The 15,981-nt window shown below is 27.8% G+C and overlaps 1 protein-coding gene across 4 annotated transcripts in view; it reads right to left on the bottom strand.

Annotated features, from left to right (window-relative positions):
- LOC116773247 (uncharacterized) overlaps positions 1–15,981 on the bottom strand; it is a 222,593-nt gene that overhangs the window by 62,931 nt on the left and 143,681 nt on the right. For all 4 annotated transcript variants that reach the window (XM_061528402.1, XM_061528399.1, XM_061528401.1 and 1 more), the window contains exon 2: positions 1,638–2,001. In XM_061528402.1, the coding sequence (XP_061384386.1) occupies positions 1,638–2,001 (364 nt within the window). The remainder of the gene's footprint in view (positions 1–1,637; positions 2,002–15,981) is intronic.

Here is a 15,981-nt window from a genome sequence, read left to right as displayed (position 1 = left end):
AACAACTTTGTCCTGTAATTCGTTATTTGAATTTTCTTTTAGACTTATAAACGCTTTCCTTGGGACATAATTTAGAAACTCTTATTAAAATTATGCTCAGGCTTAATATTGACTATTTAAAAATAATTTTTCAGAGTTTTCTTAATAAGATTTTAATTTTCCTATGAATGTTGTTAATGACATTTATTACATTACGCAAAATGATTTTTAAATTATGTGCAGTCCTTATTAGAGCAAATTTTTAGTAATAAGACTACACTGATAAACATCTAACACCTAAAGCTCACGTCTCAGTAAAAAAAAAACTATTACAACAAAAAAGGATAACTTCAATGAAGCTTGTGCTATCCATAAGCCTAAAAGCCTCCTTTTTTAGAAATCCTTAAGAATAAGGTTATTAAAAGTAGGGGAATGTTTTGGTTATAATTAGAAAAATAAATTGTTGGATAGAGTTTTAAACGAAACTAATTAATTTTTTGATTGAGGGAGCATTCCATATTGAACGATTTTTCATAACTATAAAATATATTATGAATAGGTAGTTAAACAAAGTAATTTATTTAATTTCAAATTTATCTTCCAAATAAGAAGCCGTGTTTAAAAGAAATAATACAGCACAGGAAAGAAAAAAAACAAGTGAATTTTCCTCTTAAAAGTTTTTGAATCCAATCCTCAACTGTTTCGATAATTTTTGAGGATTGCAAAGTATGAAAATGTTATTGAGGTGAAAATGACAATTTTGAAGTAGTTATAATTAATGTTGTCACGTGAATATTTTTGTAGGAAATGTAATAAAATTTGTTTTTCCAGAATCCATTTTGGTAAAATTAAGAAAGTTATAGAGGCTTAATATATATATAATAAATGTATATATTTAAAAATCTTAACCTATTTCCCTTGCCCTAGAAGATTTCCTAATCCCAAAGTAAGGTTGATTTTTTTGTTTTATTAATCCTTAATTAAGATTTTATTATTGAAATCCATGATCTGTGGTTTTAAAAACGAACTACATCTCTCACTCAACTCCCTGATATTTTTGATTGACAGGACAAGGTCTGTCGGGTGAAATAGCACACTTTTAAACATTTATTACTTCTGGGAACCAGAGTTTTATTTTATTTGAACAAACATATTTATGAGCAACTATTCTTAAACTTATTTTGTCTATAAAGATTTCCAATGAAACTTTGAAGTATGACTGATCAAAACTATAAGAAATTTCAAAACGTAATAAGAACGTTTAAAATTTACGATTGAAAAATTACCTTTTGACAATTTTTATTTTCTAACCAAGAAAAGATACAAGTTTTTCTATGTGTACATTTTTTGTTAAGTTTATTTATCCCGGCGTATAATAAAGTAGAATGTAATAGAATTAGATACGCTTTAACATTTTCCAGTGGAAGTGTTAATGTACTGGAACCACAGTAGAAATAGAAACTCTAGATAGAGGAAACGCAGGATTTAAAAGAAAATTGTGTTTATAAAAGCTTGAAAAGAATCATGAAAACATTAAATGGAAAATAAACTTAAACGTTGTTAAGTAGAATATATTTTCAAATTAATGAGAATAAATAACATGGGTTAGGATTATATTATACAATTGAGTATGAGGAAAACACTGAATGCAAACTTACCTGTAACCAGTTATTCCTAGTGATGTTCTCCTCCGTAACGGTGAGTGCTTTCCGTTCACCCAATTTATACGATTCATCGTAATACATGTATTCAGTAAAAGTTAATCCGCTAGTTGTGTACTGTTGGGTGAAATATATCGATATAGTCCCATTTACTATGTCGTGTTCAATTATCCATCGACATTTGATTGGAACCGAGAAAGGATTAGGAAAGTTTGGAGTTTGGATAATACCAACGGGTCCCTTTAATCTTCCGCCACATGTTTGTGGGCCTTGATGTTCTCTTATGTCACCCTTCTGCGTATGAACAATGTCAGCTGTGATGGTTATTAATGTTATGCTAAGCAGATTTTGCATGGTCAGCCTGAAACAAAAAAATATGTGTTAAGTATCGTTATATGTTTCGAGCATTCGTACATTTATTCATACATTCGAGCAGTAAACGATATAGCAATATTGTCCAAATGAGTGTTAATTTGAGGAAATATTTTAAATTCAAATAATACCAAATATTAAAATAATAATAAAAATGAATTTTTATCCACTTTAGAGCAGAACTAAAGCTTATTTAACTTTCCTTATACAGTAATTACTAATGAAGTTATGAACGTTCGAGAGAAACTCTTCAACGATTGTCTACGAAGTGAATTGTTTCTGGTTATATACTAAAAGCAAAAGGAACATATAGTGGTCTTGTTTTTGGATAATAACTTTTATCATCATATCTTGACGCTACCTCGCTCACTACTACGCTCACTGTTTCTCGTTGAAATTGTAGAACTATTGCTTTTATTACAAAAATATTTTATAAAGAAATAGGAATTATAAAAATACACAAAGCGGTATTTTAAAAATTCTTGTCATGAACGAAATATGTCCGTTACAGTAAATCTTCTGAATTCAAGGTAAACGCGTCGCCGCAAGCCATGGGAACAAAGATTGCCAACGTGCAATGTAACAAAGTTATATACGCCTCGTATATTACCATATACGAAAACTTATCAAGCACGATCCGTGTTTGAGTTTTTGAAAACCGAAATGTATATTTCTTTCTGTACATTACGTTTGCTGGTTTCCGAACAGAATAATTAAATTGACACTTATGATGTTTATGTTTGAAAATTTATCAATATAATTCAAAATATAGTTAAAGGAAGATAGAAACTATAAAAATAATAAGGGATAAATAAAATAAATAGAAAAAGAGCCGTAGAGAACAAAAAAAAATTTACATTTTTAAATCCTCTTGTAAACAAAAATGTTAGAAAAAATGAAACTATCTTCTGCTTTCTGTTTTATAAAATTGGTCAAATTAACCTTATTTACTTAGGTAAGTGTGTTTTTCTTAGGAAAAACACACCGGCAAGAGCTAGTACGCAATAAATGTTTACATTTTTAAGGGAAAGTTAAAAAAATATTTCGTAATAAATGATGTCACCCATTTGTCACCTTTTATTACATTCACCCTCATTTAGTACCGATGAATTCGGCTCTCCATCAATATCGCCTGATATTATTTATCATTGTAATATGTCCTTTCATATATTGAATTACATATACTTATTATTTATTACCTAAGGTTTTTTATCGTTAACCAAACCTTAATTTACGATAATATTAATTTTTCACGATTAATGTCGTCAATTAAACTATTTATTTTTTTACTTTTATATTCACTGGCCTATAAAGTAGTCAAGCTTTATATATAATACAATTGAAAGTACTACAAACCAATAATATTGAATATATTTTTTAAAACTCTTCAATTTTCAAAACCCAATCCTCCTGGTTCAAGAGGAAATAATATGAAATTATAATTTTTCATAATTTATCGATAAATTTACAGTCAGACTTGATCCATCATTTTCAATCATAATGTTATGAAAAGAACACACCTTCTGTATTTATTGAACGTAAAAAAAAATATTCAATGCCAGCGAAAACATTTACAATAAGTGTACCAAACTAAATTATGGCACATTTCTTGATGAAAACACATACACGCATATGAATTTACATATTCAATTATTACGTAATAACGCATATGACTGTCAAAATTGGTTAACGTTAATGGTAGTAACATTTTATTTCAACTGAAATTTCTTTGTTGTTTAGAAATATATTCAATGTTACATCATAATTAAAAATCTGAAATTACAATAACCTTAAGCCTTGAAAGTGTTTTCAAAGCCATTTATAAGTAAAAAGCAATTCATTATATGACTTATTAATTTATCCATCCGGGGATATTAAAATTTTATACTCAGAATATTTTAACGAAAATCAAAAAGATATGAAATTTGCAATTTGTATTTAATGTGTGTATATGTGTGTGTATTTTCTATTTAATGTAAATATAAGTTCTTAACATATTTCTTACCGGTTTTGTATCTACAAAATTTTTGTATCCAATAGTCTATTTAAATATTTGTTTTACAAAAAATATTTGAATAAAAATATTTCACAATAATAACGTCGTAAATTTTTTTTGATATTTTCTTGAGGTCAATAGTGCAGTAGTGTAAAATGTTAAATGAAAAAATTTTGTATATATATTTTTTCAATTATGTGTATTAATATTTTTCAAATTATTAATTTAAAAAATTTTGTCAATAGAAAGCTTTTATGTTAATTTATGAAGGGTGAGGAGGAAAAACGACGACTTAAAGGAAATACTAATTTTACGCCAAACATTTTCCTTTTTAATTTTCAGTCACATCGTTAATTTTTCATGTTTATTGACGACTGAAAATGGTATTCCGCAGTAATGGATGATAAGAGTTTAGTTTCTGAATACGAAAAATATGTGACCTGAGAGCAGGAAACTATTTACAATTTGTTTTTATATTCCAAGAGCAAACAGCAAAATCACTTCCAGGGACCTCAGTTGGCCCTTTCACCTGCGTGCAATGCAAAGGGTTATAAAACGTTGGGTATTGTATAAACTAAGTCTTTTTAAAATATTATATACGATAAAAATATTTACATAATATAATATTTATCGTAATCTCGAAAAATAAACCGAAGTTAAGGAAAACTGCTTTTTTATTTCGTTAATATATTCACAATAGGAATTCACTCTCAAAATCATGGTCGATGGAAGCAAAAAGCATATCCATAATGGAAGCTTTTGGATGTAATAGCGATAATGGTGAGATAAAACTGAAGTGCTATTTGTTTTTTCACGATGAAATGTTTAATAGCTGTAGTTCGAACACAAATTGTAAAATCCGCCGACGTTTTTATCGATTTTCTTTTACAGCCGGCTTTTGACGCGTTATGATTTGAGATTTAAATGTGTATTCTTGTTTATTATATTTATCGTCATTTGTTAAATCTTCTTTACTGATATAAGACTATATTGTTCCGATCATTTATATATATATATATATAAATATATATATATGTTTGTATAGCAATATAATTTATACAACGTATTTTTCATAGATTGGTACAAATTAATATTAACAAAAGAAATGTGAAAGTTATGGCGCACCAAAATATTTTAAATATGTTCTTTAAGTATATTTTAAACAATAATGTAATATATACTAGCATACACAAAGCATAAGTGTATGCAAAAAATTATTTCCTTCTGTGGCTGTAAAATTTAAACGGTAATAATTCATATGATTACTTTTTTTAAATAAAATTATTATTAACCTAATATTTACGTCCTCTATATTTAATATATTACCAGATATATACTATATTTACTATAAAACAAGGTAATTAATATTTTTACGTGTTCTTTTATGAATTTAGAGACGTTTCAATTAATATCGTGATAAAAATGATCGCTTTACTCCATATTTAGTTTTATTAAACGATTTAAGTACAAGAATAAGAAAATTTAAATATCTTTATCTGTATTATTTTACTATAACCAATCTCATAAGTTTTCATAATACTAGAAACAATTAATTTAATCAATATTAAACAATAATACTTTCCATTGTCATTTCAAAGTTAAGATTCTGTTGATTTAATATTTATGACTGAAATTTATGTAATGATTTATAATTAATATAATTAAGTCTGCTCACAGTTATTTTATAATCCAGATAAAAAAGTAAGTCTATTGATTTCTCGATAGACACTGTATTCTATACTACATTGATGTTTCAGTAGATGCAGTAGTGAGACAACATTCTAATAGGAAGGTCTTTTGATTGTTAGTTAAAGCTATGCTGAAATAAGGACGTGCAAGTATTAATCTATGTCTTTATGAAACCCATAACCCCGATACTGAAATTAGTGACTTCAGTACTGCTAACGACTTTATTTTTAAAAATGATGTATTCTTGTTATGTTATTAAATTTATATAAATGTATATAAATAATGATTTTATATAAGAGGAAAATATGAAAAGCCGAATTATTAATGATATTTATATTGTTTTTTTTTTATAATTAATATTCACAAAATTATTTATATGAATATTTATGCGAAATAAGTATATTTTAAAAGCCTTATGTCTTATAATTTCTTCGAGATGTCACTATTAATTACAGATTGTTTTGATCAAGTATATTTTCTATTGATTTACGTTTGTAGTAAATTTTAATGAAATCCTGAACTTAGCTAAATATTCCATTTTAACGAGAAACTATGATATTCGTTCGACTTATTTTAAACAATCGTTGCAATGACACTTCTATTTCGATACAAAGGATAATGAAGTTTAAAATACCATAATATTGCATTAAAATTAGAAGTATAAAAGAGATACAGTCACTATTTCAAAATGTACAATACTTTACTTTGAGTTAATATTAAGTAAAAATTTAAATCTTAAATTTATTATTTTTACTGAGTTACCTAAGATATAATGGAATCCGTAACGATTTTCGTAATGTTTACGATTACGTTCGTAACATCAAAGCAATGTTATATATATAACAGGATGAAAAACTCATCGAGGTTTCTCTCGTGTCGATGAATTTTTCATTCTATATTTTGTATTTTAAATTTAAAACCACGTTATATACTTTCTTCAGTCGTTTCGACCTCGTTCCAAAGAACATTCAGATCTATCTAGAAATATTTTAAATTTTCTTTACGCCACAACATTTAAAATATTTACAATTTTTTTTATACAAAATATGAAGTAAAATACAGAAAATTTTATAGAATTATTTGGGAATATAGAAATTGTCGTTTCTATAGAGGTTTCTGTAGAGTAGGTAAAATTTATTCGTAACGTGTTAAGTACAAAACTTTTCAGAGCTTTGGCACTTGGAGAGCTTGGTTATTTAAAATATATACTATATACTATATACAACATTATCCATAAATAATATTATTACTCGCCAATTTTGTATTATAACCATATAAACTTTACAAATAAACAAAATAAAAATAATAACGTAATCCCTCATCTCTAATGCCAACGGCAAAACTTGCCTCGGGCACAACATCGTTTGAACATTTACATTTATTTTAATGGGACCTAAAATATACTTATAATAATAACACAGAAAGGTTAGGAAGGAGACACGATCTAATAAAATTTACATTGATTTTTACTTTATTTATGCTCATTTAAGACTTTTTGTAACAAATATATAAAAAATAGTAGATTTAATGTTTTCCATTAATTTCAGATAGAAAATAATAATAGGGGGTACTTTATAGCGATAAATAGCGATAATTACAAAAGTATTCTAACCATTTCTTTTGCTATGTCGTTATTAATTTTGTTGTCCCTCATAGGTTAACATATAGACGCTCTAATTGGATATATATATATTTGAAATTAATTTGACGGACTTTTTAAAAAGGGAAATACTTATGTTAAATTTTTGGATATTATGTTTGTCAATTCATTTCAAAGTATACTGACCCATTGCTAACGCTTAACAGTTTTGGACGTAAACAATACTTTTAAATGAATTACACAAATTTTGAATGTAACTTAAGTTAAAAAAAAAATTAATGGTAAAATGCCACCCACAGATGTGTGTCTGAAATTACTTCTGCGAATTTTTTTAATAAACTTATTTATATTTTTATGATTAGTATGGAAGAAATAAATTTATTTGACACTAAAACGAGCCTCAGGAGGAACGGGGACTGTTTGTACCCGGTGTTATGGAGTTGAGCAGGAATGATTCTGCCTCTTTCTCCCAAAGGTCACCAGGAAAAGTTTGGTATTATTCTTACTTTAAGCTGTTATTCGTTGGTGGATGCTACCTTCCAAAACGTATAAATTTGTAATAAGTCAAATTGAATATAAATCCCGATTGATTTAAGCTTTTCCTTTAGAAGCCGGAGCGTCGCCGCGTTAAGTATATTGTTTTATAACAAATGAACTGCGATTAGAAAGTATTGTATATATCTTGCCTGAAACATCTTATTAAGTAATTTATTTCTTTTCAACACGATAATTCATATGCTTAACAGAAAACCACGCGTAAAAAAATATGTAAAGTAGTGTACTAATATAGGAAGGAATAGCAAAGCCATCATCATTAAGTAAATCTTTAATCAACAACTCAAAAACATTACTCATTTAAAATTTTGTTTTGAAACAAAAAATAAAGTTTAAGTGATGACCTACCACAAAATTTTTGTTTGGACAAATAACGGTATTGCCATAAACGAATTTGCTATCAAGCATTAGACGTCTCGAAAAGCTTTGTAGGAATAAGATTTATACTATTTAAGTTTATCTACATATTTTCGTTATTATAGTCTGTAACATAGACAGAATACAAAAATTGAGGAGTATAACAGAAAATTGATCTGAAACTTCAAGTACCAAATTCTATCTCTTAATATAATTTGCTTAAATATTTAATTCCTTGAGATCGGCGTCATGAATACTAACTAATTATAAGTTCTAATGGTTTACTATTTGAAATTTAATTCTATAAATTTTCTAAATTATTTTGAAATAAGTAATAGCCATCAACAACTTTATAAAATATTTAAGTTAGTTAAGTAACAGATTAATAAAAAATCTTTTCTCGATTTCATAAATATTGCTTATATTGTATATTATCTATTTAAATTGATTAATATTGCCTTTATAATAGCTTGAACGTAAAGTATCATTGACGTGATATTGTTTTATATTATAAAGAATATATAAAACAGAAATGAGATTAAAGAGACTAACTTAACTAACTTAACTAAGAGAAAAACTATAAGGTAAGTTAAATTAAAGATACTAGAAGATTTTGTGGTTGACATTTTTTTAAGGTGTATAGTTTTTAAATTACCGAAATAAAGCCTGCTTTGGTAACTTATCTGGAGACAATACAACCTAAACTAATATCGGAAACAACTTTTATATCTATCATTTTATTCAGTTTTAAAATAAATGGTTATTTTAATTTTTCCTTATTTTTATAGCTTTTTGCATTTTAATTAAAATTTCTTATAATTCTAGTAAAAATGTTATGTTTTTGTGGCATTTTGATTCTGTCTACAGCGACGAGAAACACTGGGAAAGATTTTTGTGAGAAATCTAATTGAGGTTACTTCCGCTTCGTGATGTCAATTCAACGCGAAATATAAATTAATCTAGAACAGCGCAACCGAGACCTAAAATCTTATTTGTTATGAGGTATTTTCCTTCTGGCTTCAATATTTATTTTGAGTATAATCTTCTAAGAAAGATACTCTTTACAGTAAGCCATGCTTTTGCATTAGATAAAATATAATTAAATATAAAAATAACTTACCATAGTATATGCATGTCTGTGATATTTTTAATATTATGAATAATATTAAATTTACTTTATATATGTTATTTTAATAAAAAATGATTTTATTGAAAATCTCTTCTGCTTCTGGCTTCTACAAATTTTTGTTCATATCTCTTATTGCTATCTGACTCCTCGGATTTTACGATAATAATGCCACTGTATGTACGATAATAATGCTATTGGAAAAATTATCAACCCACATCACTATAATGACAATGGTTCTCAGCATATGAAACTTAGAATCCTGGCATGCTTTGGAGGTTAAAACTCTTCGAGTGTACCTTGGATAAAATTTTATACCTATGGCTCGAGTCATAGGTATAAGATTTCGAAGTAGCTCGTAAACTATACTGCATCCACAAGATGAGGTAGTCCACTTTTTTAAAAAAATAATTATTTTTAGAAAAAAAATTAAAAGATTCGTAAGATAGAAATCAAAAGAGAGATTGTGAGATGACAAAAACGTTAAGAAACTCATCGTCCAGTAAGTTTTATGTGATATTTTAATTTTTATATAATTTTCTGAGAATCATTGTCATTATCGCACTTATTTTTCTTTATTGTGAATGAAATCAAATTCACTGGACATAATAATATTCTTTTCGTTTTAATACATAAAATTTATATATTTTGTTTTGTATCAGAAAGGAAAACATATTTTTATTATAAAAATTATCGTCATATATACACATATTTGAACATTAGGAAGAGTTAGATATTTTGTATAAGAAAGACCTTTCATATATTCTTTTTTAAATGATTGAGTTTTTAACGAATGAAAAGTTATTTAGCCTTGTCTGTCATGCGTCAGTGAGGGGAACAATATAAGTCAATTAAAAAAGATAACAGAATCTTAAACCGTCTATTAAAACAAAAACAAATTGTATGGATACCATGCATTTTATATGCATTATTATTTCAATAACAATTACTTCCAAAAACATTATTCATATGTATGTTCTATTAACCTTATAAATTCATAAAAATACTCAAGGAAAACTTAGTTATAATAATAATGACTTAAAGCTCCATACAAAGTTCCAGGGGAAATTAATTGGAGGCTGAAGGTACCATATATGTGCTTACCTATCGTTGAACGGAATGAAACGTGTAATTAAAGACAATGTAATAAATGAGACGAAAATATGACGACGTAGCGTCTATTTTCTCTCTTGCAATATAAAATCTGTCATAGCGAAAATATACGTGTAATGTGCGTGTAAAAAAATACAATAAGTAAACATTTTTCACCTATAAAATGTTATGCTGTTTCAAAAATGCAATTGCTTGGTATGAACAATGCTATTTACATACAATACCCATATTTTAGCAAAATATTTTTGATATTTTCCTTAAAGCTTTTATTGTAACGTTTTCCTTCGCAGACCAAACGGGGACCATTATTCGTCACTCATTAATCGTATATTTGCTAGCAATTAAATTCTGCTCTACATTGTCAGATGAACTATTTAACACTTTTTCTTTCTAAAATTAAATAAACTCTGGACGTCATTTATTTGAATAAAATAAGATCTTAAACTTTCGCAAGTATTCATTTAAATGAAACTAATATTTACAGATTACTACGCTTGCAACAACCGTGATCACGGGCAGACGAGATGTGCCCGTGATCACGCAAAGTAAGCGAAACGTCGAGAGTATGTAGTATTTTTTAAATAATAAAATACGCGTAGTAAACCGAAAATATTAGTTTCATTTAAAACAATAAAACTTTAAATTGCAGTTAATAATGAATTTGCTACTCAATATAAGAAAAAATATAAAGACAAAAACTCCACACGTCATATAAAGAAAGAGGTGAATAATTTAAACATATTTTGCAATCAGACTTATATATGCAAATACTATTTCGCCAGTCCATCAGCCTGTCTCCCTAACGATAATGAACAATGTGGTTTCAGAGGATTTTCCACCCGTGGACGCTCACTCTTTTGTATAAATTCCCTGCTTAAATATTCTCAAAGGACCACAAAATGGGTTTCCTTAAAAGAGAAGTGACCACGTATTAAAGGGTTGGCAAAGCACAGGTAATATCTCTGATATCGCATATGTTTAGGGTCTACGATGACATTGACCGCTTATCAACAAGTTGTTTATATCTTATGAAGATATAACTGTCCCAAGTCGAATCCGATGGCTTGAAGCTGAATATTACTTAATACTGAATACTTTCCTTTCAGCTCAATATAGAACCAATTTGCGAAGTGACACATAAATATAACAATGACGGAACACTGCATTAAAGTCGAAGCTCACTGTCTGGCCAGTGACAGCACAATTTCCTGAATTAAAAAAATGGGGTTCAAATATTTTTTATTCGTATCCTTCGCAACAGTTCCTCTACTTGAATCTCTATATTATGGCAATGACCCTTGAAGTAAGTTTATAAACGATCTTGAACCGTTAGGTGTATTTGACATCTCAAAGATGTAAATAAGTTTATACATATAAATGTACATACAAAAATTTAAAGTAAAATAAAACTTATAAAAAAATCACACAAAATTGCTATCCACTAGTGCCATGCACATAAAAATTTTACGCATTTCATAATTTTTATTTAGGAAATAGTAGCTATTTCAGTGACAGTAATTAAAAATTCACTTTGAAAATATTTAGTATTCATGTTTTTCAGTCCTTTTTGTATAGCTTCGCATAAAATTTAACTAGATACTCAATAGTAGTCCTTATATTATTATTAAAAAGTTACATATACACGACACAAATACGATGCCCAGTAACCTTATAAAAGACTTATAAAACTCTTGTTGGAGGATTGATTAACTTGCTATTTATAATTTTTTGCAGTAAAATAATATTAAACATATTACATACATATAGTAAAAAAAGATTTAAATAATATACGTAAAAAAATACATTTCATAAAGGAACACAATGAACCAAAGGTAATTTTAAATTATCACAGTAGTAATGTAAACATTATTGGAAAATAAAGTGCTTCATAGAATGGCATATTTTTATATAAAAAAGTAAAAATGTGCTGAAAAACAATTTAAGAGCTTTATAACAATTCAAGATCCTTAACTTAGTATTACCAAATGTATTGCACCAGGTGTATTGCTAAATTAAATTCAACATCTGCATTATTGGGATTGGGTCTGTGCGACCCGTCACATTCTATTTCACTTGTAGTTCGGATACTATGAGTGTGACGCTACCGCTATTTTCAACATCTACGGCTGATGAGGTTTTCTATGCTTCGCAAGTAACACATTAGTCGTGCCATAGCCGTAGTGGGAGATACAGATGACAACCGCAGTCAGTGTAACAATTTTGCTCCATTTTTTGTATACATATTGTTTGACAAATTGTTTGTTTAATTTTTTGTTATTATTTAAAATTAATATATGGCCAAAATATTTTATTGGAATTTTTAGGAACTCTAGTAAAATTGCAAGAATACGCTAACGTTTTGTCTCTTCACGGTCTTTTTTTCACGAAGTTCCTAAAACAGACCGTGAAGAGGCAAAGCGTTAGCGTATTCTTGCAATTTTACTAGAGTTTCACTCTGATTCTTCAGACCAAGATGTGTGTCACAAAACAGGTCAATTGAGTGTGTGCAGTAATTTTAGTGACACAGAACAAGACATCTCACAGTCTGATGATAATGATGGTTGACAATACTTTATGCCTCGTTTAACATAGCTCCCATTAATGACCTAATAATAAACATAATAAATAATAACTGTCCAAAACGAAGGCAATTTATAAAACAATTAGTCTGGAAAATAGCTCTGGAGCTCAGTTTCACCGAACACCTAAAACTTCATCAAAGTTTATCAATGCTTCCACGTGTTTTGCGATAGAATATTGGAAAATTTGTTGGCGAATCTTCAGAGTAACCTCCAACAAAAAAGACAAATATTAGCAAAATTTTCCTAGTGTTTTCAGCCAAGACAGACCGTAAAAGTCACCTGCGAGACTTGTAACAAATATATACATATGTGTAGAACGATTTTTATGACGACTGTGCTAAAGATAATTAATTATTCCAACTAATTAATTTCATTTTTTTTTTTCAAAATATTATTTTGTTTCCTACAAAAAATTGCCATTAATACGTTAAGGCTGATTGTTAATATAGTTATATTTAAGTAGAAAAGAAAAAAATTGTGGACAGTTTTCGTAATATTTATATATCATTTATTCATATAAATGTCCAAAAAACTAAACGCAAATAAATATGATCTTTAATATTTATAAAGTATTGGAATGATTTTGATATAAATGAACGGTTGAATGATCGAATGTCCGAGTAATACTTTTCTACCCCCATGACGCCGGCTTAATAATATTTCTATTTATTTAAAATTAAACCTCGGTTTAATATTTTTTTAAAATCCAAATAGCAGGGTATTATAACAGAGATTAATGAAGTCTACCGCTCTTAATTGTGCTTATATAGTACTGCCTTATCTGTATTTTATTTTTATTTAGGAAATGAAGTGTTTAGTTTTATTTATGTCATAGTTATATGGGATTTTGATTTATTTGTGTGTGTAAACAAGACCAAAATTGATAGCCCGATTTGTATCCAATTAGTTACCTGAAAATGTTTTTAAAACACCGCTTTGTGTTAAAATGAAATTGCATTTAAAATACATATTAGTACAAAACAAATATGGTGTTGTTAATCAATATATAAATATGTAAATAATACCAATAGAAAATTTATGTTGTAAAAACAAAACAATGTTTGGGGCAGAAAACTCGTGACTATGCAAAGCAAAGTTAAGATATCTTAGATAATTTAAAATATTTTTATGATATTTTTCAATAATAACTTACAAAATGAAGATGACGCGCTGGATATCACAATCTAAGTTAGTCTACGTTGAGAATTTTACTCGGTAGTATCTATGATATGGTTATGCCCCGTTATTCTTGGAAATTCATCATAACCACGAAGAAGAATAGGAACACATAATGAATTCATTTTACAGTATAAAGAATTAACATGTGATACAAATCGCATTTATATTGAAATAAATATTATTATTGGTTTCAAGCCTGATACACACAAAATTATGGAAACATCCTCCGTCTTCTAAATGTCTGTTACAAATAGGAGTGGTGTTATTTCAAAATTTTATTGTTGTTAAATATTATGTGATACCTGAAATCGTAAATAATGTGACAAGATGAAGGGACAATATATATTTCATGATATGCTACTTGACTAGTCGCATTTAATTATTTACTGTGTCTAAATAAAACTAATACCTTGTCGAATTTACTACGCGATTTTTTTTTTATTTTAAACTACATAATCTTGATGTTTCGATTACTTTTGAGAACCCGTGAATATATGTCAGTTGGACCTGTTATTTATCATCTATCGCCATCGATTTCTTAATTTTCTGGCGTACCGCTCTGGATGCAAGCAGAATGCGCTTACGGTGTCATGAGGTCCTGCGGTGTGGCCACGGACATGGGATTTCATATTTTTAAGGAGGAGGAGACATACATTCCCATCTCGTCTGTCCATGGTCACGGTTGATGAAAAATAACCGAAACGTCGGTATTATTTAGTTTAAAATAATTAAAATTCGCGTAGTATGTCCGAAAAGGTATTAGTTTTATTTAAACATAGTAAATAATTAAATCAAAAATTTTGAACGAATAAATACGATATAAATGATACACGGCGGTTTTGTGGATGACAGCATTAATCCATTAAATAGTTACATAACATAAATAGGTTTATTGGGTAACCGTCCATGAAGTATCTTATAAACTGTTTAGTAGTACTATGAAGTATTTTAACGTATGCAATTTCTTAATGGTCAGTTGGAATTTTTATGATTTATACACTCGCTTATTCCATGTTTTTATGTCATTTACGTGATATAATACACAATGTTATATATTTTTGTTGTAATATTATCTATGAAATTAAATACAATATTTAAATATAAGTCATATGTCACAATTTCAATTGATATGGGATATGCTTTAACTGATTTTTAAATGTTATACTCATGAATATGCATAAAATCTTAAATTTAATTTAAAGGACAGAACTTCTGTTTTAAAACTATTCATATGTTTCAGTTTTATTCGAACTTAAAATTCAATTTCATTCAAAAATATTTTGTTTTACTGTCGAGAAATAAATATAACTTATGTAAAGCGAAATTGTTATCACAAAGCCAAAATTTCAGCTTGATCATCTCACGTGTCGACGATGATATGAATAAACATGACATTTCAGACGTGAAAAAGGCATAAAGGATCAAAATATGGGAGGCCTTGAGAAATTTCTGCGTTTGTTTTGTATTATTTAGGTCTACGCTAAATTCAACCCGCTTCTTTACCCACAAGAAGGTTGTTAAGTCTCGTGTACAAAATGGAAAACCAAATATATATATATAAATTTAAGTAAAATATAAGTCTAAATTTCTAAATTTTATTTTACTAATCACATCGTACGAAATATGAAAAGTGTAGTTTTGTAATTGTAAAAATAAACTCCGTACCCGAAACGGAGGCTAAGCCTCGGGATTTTGGTTACTAGTGCATTGACTTTTTCTCTAAATGAATTCTGGCTTAAATATTTCCTAATAAGCGTGTAAAATACCGTGGT

The sequence above is a fragment of the Danaus plexippus genome, assembly GCF_018135715.1.
Source record: "Danaus plexippus chromosome 18 unlocalized genomic scaffold, MEX_DaPlex mxdp_20, whole genome shotgun sequence".
In the NCBI taxonomy this organism is placed as follows: Eukaryota; Metazoa; Arthropoda; class Insecta; order Lepidoptera; family Nymphalidae; genus Danaus; species Danaus plexippus.
This window is presented reverse-complemented; position numbering and strand designations above follow the sequence as displayed.